The sequence below is a fragment of the Podarcis bocagei genome (genome assembly GCF_964188305.1).
Source record: "Podarcis bocagei genome assembly, chromosome: 17".
In the NCBI taxonomy this organism is placed as follows: Eukaryota; Metazoa; Chordata; class Lepidosauria; order Squamata; family Lacertidae; genus Podarcis; species Podarcis bocagei.
This window is the reverse complement of record NC_138143.1, coordinates 22241127-22255189: the sequence shown is the minus strand read 5'-3', so window position 1 is coordinate 22255189 and position 14063 is coordinate 22241127. Positions and strand designations below refer to the sequence as shown.

Sequence of the window (14063 nt, the reverse complement as noted above, 5' to 3'; positions counted from 1 at the left end):
GCAATTCTTCAAATGTCCTTATTTTGTTACTTAAAGGGCTTGCCCTGGGCATGGTTTTTCTATTGAGTTTTTGCTTGCAGTCGGGTTTTCTGATAGGTGTGTGTATGCTTGGCATGGTAACTTTAAATTTTACTAATCTCCTTACCAGCATGTATCTTGTTGCAAGCTTATCTTATACACAAAAAAAAAAATTATATCTGCTTTAGTTCTTTTCCACTTAGTAAACGCAACTTCATTGTTTCCCACCAAAACTACATCTTCATTCCTTTTGTTCATTCGTCTGTTTTCCGAAGGTTATTGTTTACAAGCGCTATGAAGCTTAATCCTATTACTTCAAACTCTCTTTTAAAATATTCTTTAATTGCACATTTCTTAGTAGAGCATCTCCCAAGCAAAGGTTTATGGTTTAATTTGTCTTAAATAGGGAGATTGTGCAGTACTTAGCCTTTGTCAAGGCTTGAAACAATTTCACGATGCGATTTCAGTCTGCAAATAAAGTGTGAAGTCTAATTAAAGCTTTTTAAGATGACAAGTTTCTTCACTGAATCAAAGGAAGAATGCTGAGGTCTGCATTACCAGGCCTGTTGCGTAGCTCTTGTTTCATTTACCTTTGTACATACAGAATGTTCAGCTTGTTTTAGTGTCTCTTTTGTACTGCTCATGAAAGCAGCCTCGTAGTAAATCAGAAATAACAGCAAGAGAGTTTCTTACACCCCCAATCCCTTGTAAGGAACTGGTACTAAGGAATCATTCTGTTGCATTGTTTTTCGTTATCAGTTGAGCGTGTCTCTGTCTGCATACATAGACTGTAGCTGGAGGATGGTTGGAAAGGATAAGAGAGAGGGGCGTACACACACGTTTGTGTTTGTCTAGATATTTTTGCACGCAACCCCAATCTCTCACTGTTGAGAGACTCTCCTCCCCCTTGCCCAGGTTCCAGCAGCTGCTACGAGCTACCCAAGGGAGGAGACCAGCAGCGGCAGCCATGGAGATACATTCAGGTGCTCCTTAACCACCACATCTGTTACCACCACCATCTCATCCTCCTCCCAGGGGTGTGGGGGGGCACTGGCAAGGGAAATAGGAACCTTCCAGGATCAAATCAGAAGCCAGGATGGCTTTTGTAATTCCAGGACTGCCCTGGAAAACTGGGGCACTTGGAGGGCATGGGAATGAGATACTAAGTAGAAGAAAGCAGGCGGCAGAGGGCCTTCTTGGTAGTGGCACCCACCCTGTGGAACTCCCTCTCATCAGACCTCAAGGAAATAAACAACTCTCTGACTTTTAGAAGACATCTGAAGACAGCCCTGTATAGGGAAGTTTTAATGTGTGGTGTTCACTGTGTTTGATCCTTTAATTTACTGAAAGCTGGGGCAACCCAGTCAGATGGATGGCAATAATTGATTGATTGATTGATTGATTGATTGATTGATTGATTGATTTTCAAATAGGCCTCTTAAGCAGCAAAAGGAGTAAGAGCACACACTGGACCTCTGAGAGGGAAAAGATGTCACACCCAGGCATTCCTTGTCCACATATATCTAGGCTCTGGGAGTTGCTAGAGTTTTCTGTCTCTCTCACAGGGATGTACATAAAAGCAGAACCCCTAGGGAAATTAATCTGGATCTGCTTGAAGCCACTTGGTAGCAAACGTGTGTTTGTTGTGTAGTTAAACACCTCCCTGAGAACAAAGGCCTAATATTCTTTTGATTTCATTCCATGATCGAAAAAAGAATGATATGATGTTTGCATGGTTCCTGGCCATGGGATTCTGTTATGCTACTAGATGTTTATTCTTTTAATTATTTCACAGTCGAATCTAGGACATGTTTCATTGGCGCACACTCTGTGCGTAATATGCTGGGCAAAACTCAAGGTCTGGTTTCACGAATGCTGTAAATAGAGACTTATTTGGTTCTCATTAGTGTGAACTCGAGAGCAAATTTGGCCCATTGTCCCTCTTCTGACCCGTGCTTAAAAAAAAAAAAAAAGCTGGCTGCTGAAATGACTGACATCTTTGACTGTTCTACGCAAATTTAAATAATGATGGCAGTTGTTGCTGTGCTTGTGGGTAAAAACGCCTCAAGCTATGGAGCTAACAAAGATTTGCAGAATTTCAATAAATTGCCTGAACTCTTTGATTGTTTTTGTACTATTAGTTGTGACACAGTATTGCCAGAGGCTTTTTCCTGCCACCCCCAAGCATGGCAAGAGGACCCTAAGAAGCAATCCCACATTTATATTTATTCTCAGGCAGCCGTCGTTTCATTTCTCTCTCTGTTTGCCTGCTATTGCCAGAGTACATCGCAGAGATTTTAAATGACAAGGGTTTTCCATGAGTACCTATGCCATCCCCAAGAACATTGATTATAAATGTAGTAGCCTTTAGTTGTGATAAAGATGTGTATATGTGTGTTGTTAAAATGCACACATACTAAGCTTCAGCCAGATTGCTTCATCATGTGGCTTGAAAGCATTCTGATATTATGGTGGCTGACTGGACAAGCCATCATTCATGCACCAACTCTACTAATGCTAGGTTTGCATGAGCAAAGAACAGCTACTCTAGAAGTCAGTCTCCAACAGTAGGTCCAGCTCCGAGGGCCTTCTGGCAGTTCTCTCACTGCGAGAAGTGAGGTTGCAGGGAACCAGGCAGAGGGCCTTTTCAGTGGTGGCACCTGCCCTGTGGAGCGCCCTCCCACCAGAAGTCAAAGAGTAGAACAACTCCCAGACTTTTAGAAGACATCTCAAGGCAGTCCTGTTAGTTTTATAGTGTTTTTAATAATCTGCTGGGAGCTGCCAAGAGTGGCTGGGGAGGCCCGGCCAGATGGGCAGGGTATAAGTAATAAATTGTTGTTGTTGTTGTTGTTGTTGTTATGTGGGTCATGGATGAAAAGATGGGGCATGGAAAGGGAAGTAGCTAAAGCAAAGGATTACTCCCCCAACAGAGGCAAAATACCTGATGAGACCATCCACTGACCAAGGTGTAGTTAATAGAATTATCAAATTGTGGAGTTGGAATATTTTGCCCAAACCCACGACCCTGAGATCAAGAGTCTCATGCTCTACCAACTGAGCGATCTCTTTGGAAATCAAAGATCTGAAAATTTTCAGGTTATCTTTGGATCAGGGAAATCTAAATTCAGAGGGGGGAATGTGTGAGATCCTAGTTCTTTGCAGTGGAAGTCTTCTGGTTATGCAGAATGAATGAGAGCACAGGCAACTTTGAATCTGAGTTGTTATACTCTGAGGCTAGACAAGCCCGTGATATAATGAAAGCTAAAATCGTGCGAGGCCTTGTCATCGTATTCAGCATGTAAAAACATCTGTTCTCCTTGTATTGAGAGGCTATTCAGCTTGAGGATTACGGTTTTGGTTCACTAGCCCTAAACTTGTTGAATGATTTGTTGAATTGAGGAAAGGCTGTGACTGATTTTTTACTCCAACCTTGATTAAAATAATATGGGGATATGAGGCTGATCTTAGATGTGGCGTTGGCAGTGTGCTCCCTTGCTGATAATGCTGGAACATCGGTTCTTGTGGCTAGAAACCAGTCTCCCCAGAAGATCTATTGGCACCATTGTGCACAGAAAGGTGGGAGTGGGATTCCACCCCCTGGTTTTTGTTATGTTGTTCTTTGTTTTATTTCCAGGGCTTTTCTTTGTGAAATAATATGTGCTTTGCAGAACAATACCAGACATTTGTAAATGTTGTTCTAATTTATGCGGGAAAATGTTTCTATTATACATACCCGGTCCACATCTTTCAGATATAATACCCACTAGGTATAGATTTCTCATGTTGGCCTCATTTCCCCTCTCATCTCCTTTGTGCAGAAGTGTTTTATCATCTTTGATAAATAGAGGGTGTGTGGCATTGTGCCCAGCTGGTGTTATTTTCTGAATCATTAACTCATATTTCCACATTCAGGAAATTCATGAAAACCTTCTCATTTAACCAGAAATGTTGTGAACCCCAAATTCTCTGCTTTATAATAAACTGTTCCTCTATCAGGCTTAGTGTAGAGCTTACAAATTGGGTCCTCTCTAAGCTGAATAACTAACATGCTTTCAGTGTATGATCCTCAGCGTAGTTTGCAGCAGAAATAAATCATCACTTTCCCCAGATCTGTGGGGCTCAGCTCAGCTCAGCAGAAGTAGTTACCCTTAGCACTTTCTTAGCACTTAGCTGGGGAGCCAGCGTGGTGCAGTGATTAAGAGCGGTGGACTCGTAATCTGGTGAACCAGGTTCGCTTCCCCACTCCTCCACATGCAGCTGCTGGGTGACCTTGGGCCAGTCACACTTCTCTGAAGTCACTCAGCCTCACTCACCTCACAGAGTGTTTGTTGTGGGGGAGGAAGGGAAAGGAGAATGTTAGCCGCTTTGAGACTCCTTCAGGTAGTGATAAAGCGGGATATCAAATCCAAACTCCTCTAAAGCTTCAAGAGCTGTTCTTTCGGTTATATTGTAGAGTGGCTTCAATAAAACATAGTGGACTTAGAAATGCACTTTGTTTCGTTCAGCTTCTGGTGTGAGACCAAAATGGCAGTTCAGTATCCGTAGCTAACATACTGAGGCTTGCAATCAAAGACTTGAGTCCCCACTGAAATCAAGGGGGCTGCAGCGTTTATGATGTGCAGCCCTAAGTAAATTGGCACGCAGGAGACAGCACTGCTTGCCTTCTGTATACTGAGGTCTATTTCACACGACGTTTTCCCCTCATAAATGAAAAATTACAACCATCATTCCACTTCTAAAGAAACGAGAGAGAGAGAGAGAGAGAGAGAGAGAGAGAGAGAGAGAGTGTCTATGACCTGGAGCTGGTAGTCATCACTTTTCCCCTGATGCTAAAAGCTGTCCAAATTCTGGTTGCAGTTGCTCCTGCTTATGCAGATTTTAAGAAGTCTTTATAGTTGTTCAGGGTCAGCAAAGATGATACCGCAGGTCAAAGCAAACTTCATAAATAATCCATACAATTTTAAAATCATTTCCAAACTGTATTGAAATTTAAATAGGGTCACAACAGGTCATCATACTTCTTCAAAGATAATTGAGTGGTAGAATGAAAAATTGGGCACATAAGGATGTGTGTGTGGCAAAAAGGAAAGTTCTCTTAATGATATTATTCTATTACTAAGAGCCACTGCTTGCATTGTTTACCAGCCCTCCCTACCCCTCTTGACAACTCCCCCCCTGATCTCCCCATAGCTCACCCCAATCCCAAGATCCCGCTGCCACCGCCACTCCCAGAAGAAAGGAAGGAAGGAAGAGAACAAAGTCTTTCTCCCCAAGCTGCTACCGCCTGAAGGAACTATGCATTTTGAAATGCACACTTTGCTTCCTCCTGGCAGTGGCTGCTGAAGAGGAGAAAGTGATGGTAGCACAGAAGCAAACTCCTAGGACAGGCATAGGCAAACTCAGCCCTCCAGATGTTTTGGGACTACAACTCCCATGATCCCTAGCTAACAGGACCAGGGATGATGGGAATTGTAGTCCCAAAACATCTGGAGGGCTGAGTTTACCTATGCCTGTCGTAGGAGCTGAGGTCCATTCGACACCCCCTCCCCATAAAATATTTGAGGTTGATGGGCACTGCTATTCAAATGGTGTGCATGTACCGTATCTTGTGATCCATTATATGGGGTGGGGCCAACCTGCCCCCCCCTATTTTATTCAAGTTGGCACCCCTGGGTGGTAAGGAGTTTGTGAAGGCCTAGCTGCCCTACTTCCTGACCACCTGCTTTCACTGGATCACCTGTTTCTTTGCTCATTGCTCGCTCATTGGGGCCACCGATTCGCTCAGACCCCAGTCTTCTCTCACCCCTGCTGTGTGTGCATGCCTGCAGGTAAGCAGGCTACTGACAGCCACACAAACTGAAGCGCAATGGCTTTTTCTTGTGAGAAATGAAGTCCAATGTGCATAGCTGTCAAGCGTCCCTTATTTGGCGGGACAGTCCCTTATCCCAGCGCCATGTCCCGCTTCTGTCCCTTATTGTTGATGTCCCTTAAATTTCCCAGGTTTCAAAGAAAGCAGCTCCTCTCCCTCCCTCCCTGCTGGCCAGGGAGGAGGGAGGCTCCAACTGTGTTGCTTGGCTGTGTTGCTCACCCAATAAGAAGTCTAAGAACGACTGGGGGGGTGGAGCTTGCATGCCTTGTGCTGATCAAATCAGCTGCTTTGCCTGGGGACTCGCCTTTGCTCAGCGCTTCCCAGCGGAGAGGTGACAGTGGTTTTCCTTGCTGCATCCCCTTTGCCGGGTTGCTGCGCTGTGGGAACCACCGCTTGAGGCTTCGTTTGGCTGCTGGCTGGGCTTTCTGCCTTTGGCTCGGAGGGGATCAGAAGTTGAACATACCTTCCAAGACAACAATGCCCATTTACACCACAAAGAACTCATAACCCACCTGCTCTCAGCAGCCAGAAACACCATAACCAGACACTGGAGAGACCTGTCAGGAGTAAGCATGGACCAATGGTACCAAATAGTATGGGAAACAGCCCTACTAGAAAAATTAACTAATAAACTGAAACTGACACGGGGACAAACAGAAGAAGACGCCTTCACCCCGGTATGGCTCCCCTTTATCACATACACAGCCCAACAGGACAGTGACAATAATCCACCAACAGCATACAAATCAATATGGCTAACCTGATCCGAAACACCCACCCACCTCACCCACACATGAAAACAAAGATCACCACAGCCAATCACAAGCAAACAATCACACCCTAGGCCAACCCCAACCTCTCTCACCACCAAAGGAACACAAGGGAACAACACAAGCAACGCTGACACCAAACCCTACATACATTAAACATAATAGAAACACCGCCACCCGACCCCACCCCTATCCATCTTCCCTCTCTCCACCCCTCCTTTCTTTTTTCTTTTCTTCTCCCCCTAATGCCTCAACAAATGAAACGGATTTGTAAAAATGTTACATGGGGGAAAAAATATGAGGCACTACACTTCTGTAAAACAAGAAAATCCTGAATAAAATATATATTAAAAAATAAATAAACAAAATTGAATTTCAAGAACACCAGAAAAAAGAAGAAGTTGAACATACCTGTGCCCGGAAAATCCCTTATTTTGGCTTCTGATCCCTTATTTCCGAGGCTGCTGGTCTCTTATTTTCAAATTTGTAAGTTGACAGCTATGCCAATGTGCTTTCAGGTCTTTGATTTATTTTGAACAGTTCATTTGTTGAGCCAACCAATGGCTGGTGGGACAGCAATAGAGACCAAACTTGTGCAACTTACTAGTGAAGCATCATAACAGAAGGTGGGGGGGGGGAGAGATTAAAAAATGGTGCACTCTTCAGATTTATTCCAGTTCTCTCAGCCTCTGTCAATGAGGTTATCAATGTTCAGAGTAGGGACACACAATTTCTTTCTTTATTTCATACAATGTATATACTGTTTGATTGTAGAAAAGACCTCAAAGCTGTTTGGCTTCCTTCCTCCTCCCCGCCTATGATCCTGTTTTCCCCTTGATTTCTCCCATAAAGGTTTAATGGCTCCAGTTAAAATAACCAGGACATATAACAAAGGTTTTTTGCCTTCATGCCATGCTTCGACGATGCCAGAAATTTCTTGATAGCCATCAGTTTGCCAGACTAGTTGGACCTTCCATTGGTGTAGCAGAACTTTTCATAAAATCACATCTCTGCTTAACAATGTGAATAGCCTTGGGATTTGTATGTTTTTAAAAATTGCATGTGCTGGGTGACAAGTGGCAATGTTATAATGTCATTCTTTGAATAGAGAACTTTAATGACATTGTGACACTTAGGATTTTTTTTTATGGAGGGGGAGTTATAATATCACAACAGGTTATGTGTAAGAAAGACAATAGATTGAGAAACAGCTGGAGCCAAAATCACACTTATCAAGAATGGAAGAAAGTATTTTTACAGCAGCAACCCAGGTCCAGATTTTGACATATTGCTAATATTTTTAAGGCGATGGTGTTGGTCACTTCTTAATATAAAATTTTAAATAATAATAATAGACCAGTGACAGAAGAGCTTTCCCAATGCTTTAAGGTAAAATAGTTAATTTCTTCATTGATATTAACAGAAAGTTCTTTAGACATAGTTCTAGTGAGCAGCACAAAAAAAGGAAAAAAGGATGGACTGTTAGGAAACCTTGGTTAGGTGATAATTTGATTTTGTGGAAAAGTTGGTTGGAACTAGAGCTTAAGATACCATATTTACTCGAATCTAATGCTCACCTTTTTTTAACGAAATAATGTTGCGAAAATTAAGGTGCACATTAGATTCGATGGCACATTTACATTCGCCAGCAAATACTTTTTTTGGTTTCAAGGTTCTGAAAACTGAGGTGTGCATTAGATTCGATGGTGCATTAGACCTGAGTAAATATGGTAATATGTTTAATTTCAAAGCCAGATTTTGTGGATCACACAGGACTGATAAATGCAATAAACTGCATTATAATGAAAGATAATTTAGCAGGTGCAAAGACAGTTATAGTTTATTTGATTCATCAGGGATTACATGGCAATCTTCTAGAACGAAATAGGTAAATATTCCATGGTAAATGCAAATAACAAGCATCTTAAGATACTAAGAAAAACAAAGAAAGATGTATTAAAAAGTTGGAAAGTTCTGAAATGTCATTTTGTTTCTTAATCAAAAAAATTGAAATTAAACAATGTGAATTCTCAAGGCCATGGTCACATTTTGCTTTCTAGGCATACCAGGGAGTGATTATATAAATGCTAACTACATAGACGGCTACAGAAAACAGAATGCCTATATAGCAACACAAGGAGCTCTTCCTGAAACTTTTGGAGATTTCTGGAGAATGATCTGGGAACAAAGGGGCGCAACGGTTGTCATGATGACCAAACTGGAAGAGAGGTCCAGGGTAAGGCAACTTTATATTTCTTTATATTTATATTTGGCTAACCTTTCATGAATAGTTTCTCCATATAACTGACTTTCAAATGTGATGGGGGTCCTAACATTTCCCAAAATGTCTATAATAGTTTCTTCATTCATTTCAGCTCCTTTGTTTGAGCTACACTGCATTAAAAGACATCCAAACTACAAAAACTGGTCTTTGTCTTTCATGCACAATCTTTTCTCCTTTGCTCCACACCTTGGTATATATGGAAACCTTCAGGGAGATTCCCTTGAATGTCTCCAAAATTTCTATTTATTTCACTGGGTTATGTGTGTGAGAGAGAGATTAAATATGTACATTAAAGTCTTGGAGCTCACATAACTCTGTTCATGTGATAGCACTTTCCAGTTTTCCTAGTGATAAACTGCAAGTTTCGTTGACATGGCTGGTGTGATACCGTTATCATGTTTCAAAGAGCCTATCGGTCTTTGTTATCACATTGCCTTATTACCTTACACAGGGAGGCAGGCTGGGATGTGATGTGAAAAGACAATCTGTGATAACGGATCTGGGTTGATGACTTAACACAAGCACTTGATATCTACAATGAGAAAACTGTTAAATGCTGTCTTCAGAACCAATTGCATTAACCAAATGCATTTTAAAGTACTGCACTATTCCAGGTTTTCTTAATGATTTGTCCCTTATTAAAAACGTTACGCGGATATGTTTAGCAATCTCAAGCCCATAGTCATTACAGTACACTGAAAATATTATTGCTTGCCTGAGTATTCAACCTGTATTAACATTATTACTTACAAATATATGTTGATAATGAGGATCCCAGTGTACTTTTTTTTTCATCAGCCTACTCTATATTTTATCTCGGTGCAGCAGGCTTTCAGTGGACCTCAATGTAGAAGGATGTTTTGAGTTAGGCAAATGAAATTTTGCCTCTTTCTCATTATCTGCTTCTAATAATAAAGTTAACTTCTAAATAGTATTCAGTGCTACTACCAGTGTGAGGGAACAAACACTCCTTTGCCAAAGACTTTGTTACTTAAATGCCCACAGTTTATCATAACACTGCAGCCACAGCTAGGCTATTCACATAAACACAATTTGCAATAACCAAATGAAATTTTGCTCAGTCCACTTATTAATTGCTTTTTGCAATTTCTAGTTAACTCTGCTGTCTGTTTTATTATTCTCTCAAAAGTGCCGGTCAGAATAATAATGCTCTTACCATATAGTTTTATTTGATGGCACCACATGCTGGGAATCTTGGAAGTACAGTTGCATTAGAACCTAGAGATTCCAACCTATATCTTTCATTTACGGTGGGGGTTTTTTAGTGGTTAGTAAAATCTAGGAATTTAACCCATGCTATCTGATCAGCGATTGTTGTTGTTGTTGTTTAGTCGTTTAGTCGTGTCCGACTCTTCATGACCCCATGGACCAGAGCACGCCAGGCACTCCTGTCTTCCACTGCCTCCCGCAGTTTGGTCAAACTCATGCTGGTAGCTTCGAGAAAATTGTCCAACCATCTTGTCCTCTGTCGCCCCCTCCTCCTTGTGCCCTCCATCTTTACCAACATCAGAGTCTTTTCCAGGGAGTCTTCTCTTCTCATGAGGTGGCCAAAGTATTGGAGCCTCAGCTTCACGATCTGTCCTTCCAGTGAGCACTCAGGGCTGATTTCCTTCAGAATGGAGAGGTTTAATCTTCTTGCAGTCCATGGGACTCTCAAGAGTCTCCTCCAGCACCAAAATTCAAAAGCATCAATTCTTCGGCGATCATCCTTCTTTATGGTCTACCTCTCACTTCCATACATCACTAACTTCCATACATCACTAGATCAGCGATAGCCCATATGTTTAAACCACAGTGGCTTATTTCAGAGCAGTTTCCTGCAAGGGCAGTAAAAGTTACGGCTCTTTCCTGATTCCCCTGAAGGCAGGACTCCATAGGCTGTGATCCAGCAAGCAAAATCCAGCCCACCAAGGTCTCCAAAAATATGTGGTTTCCCCCCCTGCAAAATCAAGGGCACTGCAAGCTAGAATAATGACTGATGGGGTGCATTCAACTTGATTGGCACCAACTGTGCAGGCCTGCTAAGTATGTGTTTTGGTGAGTGAACCATACAAACCTTGTGAGTAAGTGTCTACTTAGGCAGGCAGAGGCATCTCACTGCTTGCCCTGAAAAAGGTTGGATCACCGTGTCCATTCGAAGAAAACACTCGCAATGCTTCAAGAGTGCTCAGAATGTGCCTGCGACTGCTTCCAGCACTGGCCCTTGCCTCAAATCAAAGACATAAATAATAATAATAATAATAATTTTTTATTTATACCCTGACCTTCCTGGTTCAAAAACGAGGCTCAGGGTGGCTAACAACAAATTTAAAACACTTAATTGCAAAAGCAGCATAAAATACAGTATAAAAACATGAATAACAATAAAATTCAAAGTTCAGAAATCAATTTAGGGGAAATAAACATTAGATAATTACCAGGGCTAGCTGGCTGAATTAGTCCTACTTGGGTCAGGGAGGAGGCCAGGGGAGAATTAGCTGTGGGTTCTCAGAGCAGCTAATCTGCATAAAAGGGGAGGGGAAGGGAAGGGAAGGGAAGAAAAGAGAAATAAAAGACCAGGCTGAATTCAAATTAAAGGCCAGGTGGAATAGCTCTGTCTTACAGGCCTTACAGAAGGAGGTTAAATCCTGAAGGGCCCTAGTCTCATGGGACAGAGCATTCCACCAGGTCGGAGCCATCACTGAAAAGGCCCTGGCCCTGGTGGAGGATAGTCTGACTTCCTTAAGGCCCGGGACCTCTAAACTTAGTTATTCATGGACCTTAAGGTCCTCTGTGGGGGATAAGAAATGCCTTATGGCAGAAGAAAAGAGTAGTGATGGACAACACTAACCACTGGTGGAGCATCTTAGGAGCTGATACTGATGATAGGATATTGTTATGAGTTGGGGGAGGGCAGGCTGTATGCCTGATCCCCCTACTAATTCCTGGATCCAGCACAGATTCAATTGGTAAAACAGCCAGGCTAGCTTCCTGTTGAGATAATGGTCCTCTAAGTATGGGCCATTAAGGTGGCTCTGTGCCAGATGGCAAACAGATGGTCTCCCCTCTTTCAGCTCACTGGTAGTGAGAAAGACAAAGGCCAGAGTTGGGAGAGGTGTGTGTAAGCTGGAAGCAAGGCTGCAGGGTGAAGCCTGTAAGACAAAGCCATGCCTGATTTCTGCAGGAATCCAAGGCAAGCAAGACCCTCTTGGTGTGAGCCCCTCCATCGTAGGCTCAGGTTGGATATGTGTAAATAAACCATATATCGTGAAGACACCTCAGTCTCTGCTGTCCCTCATTTCAAGGAAAACAAACTCGGGTTAAAGCCCAGAACCCTGGAAAGTCACTTGCAACAATATACTGCCTGTGCAGTTTGTGACTCAACACAACCGCTGACCATACATTGAGGTCCACCAGGGTTCAACAAATGCCCTGTTTTTATTGCCTGGCAGGAGAAAAAAATACAGGGAGACGCGGCAAACATAGCTGGTGGGGGGATTGGTAACGAAGATACAATAACATTTATTGCACAATAACATTTATTGCACTTTTAATACCAGAAAACAGATTAATGTAGCCCAAATGAGATGAAAATATACTACAGTATTATTATTTTTTTAAAAAGCAACTGAGATACCAGTTGTGTTGTTGTTCTTTGGTTTCTGTATTTTATGGTGCTTGTGAGACGGAGAGCAAGAGAGTGAATAATTTTTCCTCCTGTGCTGTGGCAGACTTGATAATTATTTTATCTGGAAGGCAAGAGCATTCTGCTGTGGGACCTCATCTCCTTCCTACCTTCCATCCTTATTTTTTGTTTACTTGCTTTCCTGTTGCTTAGTCCTGCAGCTGTGCTTGAGCGTTTCTAACCTGCTCTGCATAGATAAAGGGATTTTTTTTTTTCTTTTTAAGGGGTGGGAGGGAAGCACTGGCAGAAGCAAACTTAGTTGGTTCATTAGCATGTGTTAGATGTCTGACTAACCTCAGCTTTGAGAACTTACATATTCAACAGCTGAGCACATTGAATGAAGATGTTACAGTGAATTAGTTATTCATTTGTTTGCCTTGGGGGAAGCTGCAGGGCAAAGGAGCTCTTTCATTTATAACCCTTCACACTTTATTGTTTTCACTTTAAATGTCATCTCCCGAATCTCACCTGACCTAATCCAGACCTCAGAGAAAGTCAGTCCTATTGCTTTGCTATCACGCACATAATATATATCAAAAAGGATTATGCACACTGTGGTGCATGGAAGAATGTTGATAACATATTTATTACATGCATGAGTTTCGTTTGTATGAAACGAAAGGGAAATCTTAAGCGGTGGAAACCAGAGATTAGAAATAGCAGCTGGCAGTTACAGACAGGAATACATAAAGCAATTCAAAGCATTAATATTATATATATATATATGTGTGTGTGTGTGTGTGTGTGTGTGTGTGTGTGTGTGTGTGTGTGTGACTTGTGGTAGGATTCATTTCTACAGAATTTCCATATGTACTGTTACATCCTTTTTTTGGTTCATTTCTTTCAACTTGCAGACCCGTTGTGGTTTCAGATTGTTTCCATGCTGCATTATTTAGACAATCTAAAATTTAAATTGCTCTGGGCAGCCGGCGGAGGGTGGAGGCAGTTTGGAATAAAGCTAAAATGTTATTCTTCAAAAATAGCATTTTCTGTTGCCCACTAAATAAATTGTTTTGAGGAAGACATGTCGTGGCTTTGTAGCTAGCTAGTAAATTATTGACTTTCAACAGAGTCATTCTGTTCTTGATTTTATTTTTTTTTATGCGACAAAGGCTTTATTAATATATATTCTCAATTACAGTTGTTCACCCAGTTTCCTTATGCTATTGATATGCCATTGAGCCAAACTCCTTGATCCATTTGGGAGCAAGGCTCAAAGAATCAGGCTTCTGACATCATATCCAGCCTGGATAAGGTATTGAACGTTCTGTTCTCCAGGAGGAGATATGTGAGGCTGAGTTAATACTGTACCCTACCCTGCTAGTCCTTTCCCACCAACCAGTTGATTGGTGGGATTCTAGTTTATTGTATTCAGCTGTGTGCATGCAGCCCTGGCTGGGGCAAACATGTTCTCTTGGATGCAAAATCAAATGCAAA

At 42.0% G+C, this 14063-nt stretch overlaps 1 protein-coding gene across 28 annotated transcripts in view; it reads left to right on the top strand.

Annotated features, from left to right (window-relative positions):
* PTPRD (protein tyrosine phosphatase receptor type D) overlaps positions 1-14063 on the top strand; it is a 1185728-nt gene that overhangs the window by 1112484 nt on the left and 59181 nt on the right. For all 28 annotated transcript variants that reach the window (XM_081176033.1, XM_081176022.1, XM_081176026.1 and 25 more), the window contains one exon: positions 8718-8893. In XM_081176033.1, the coding sequence (XP_081032159.1) occupies positions 8718-8893 (176 nt within the window). The remainder of the gene's footprint in view (positions 1-8717; positions 8894-14063) is intronic.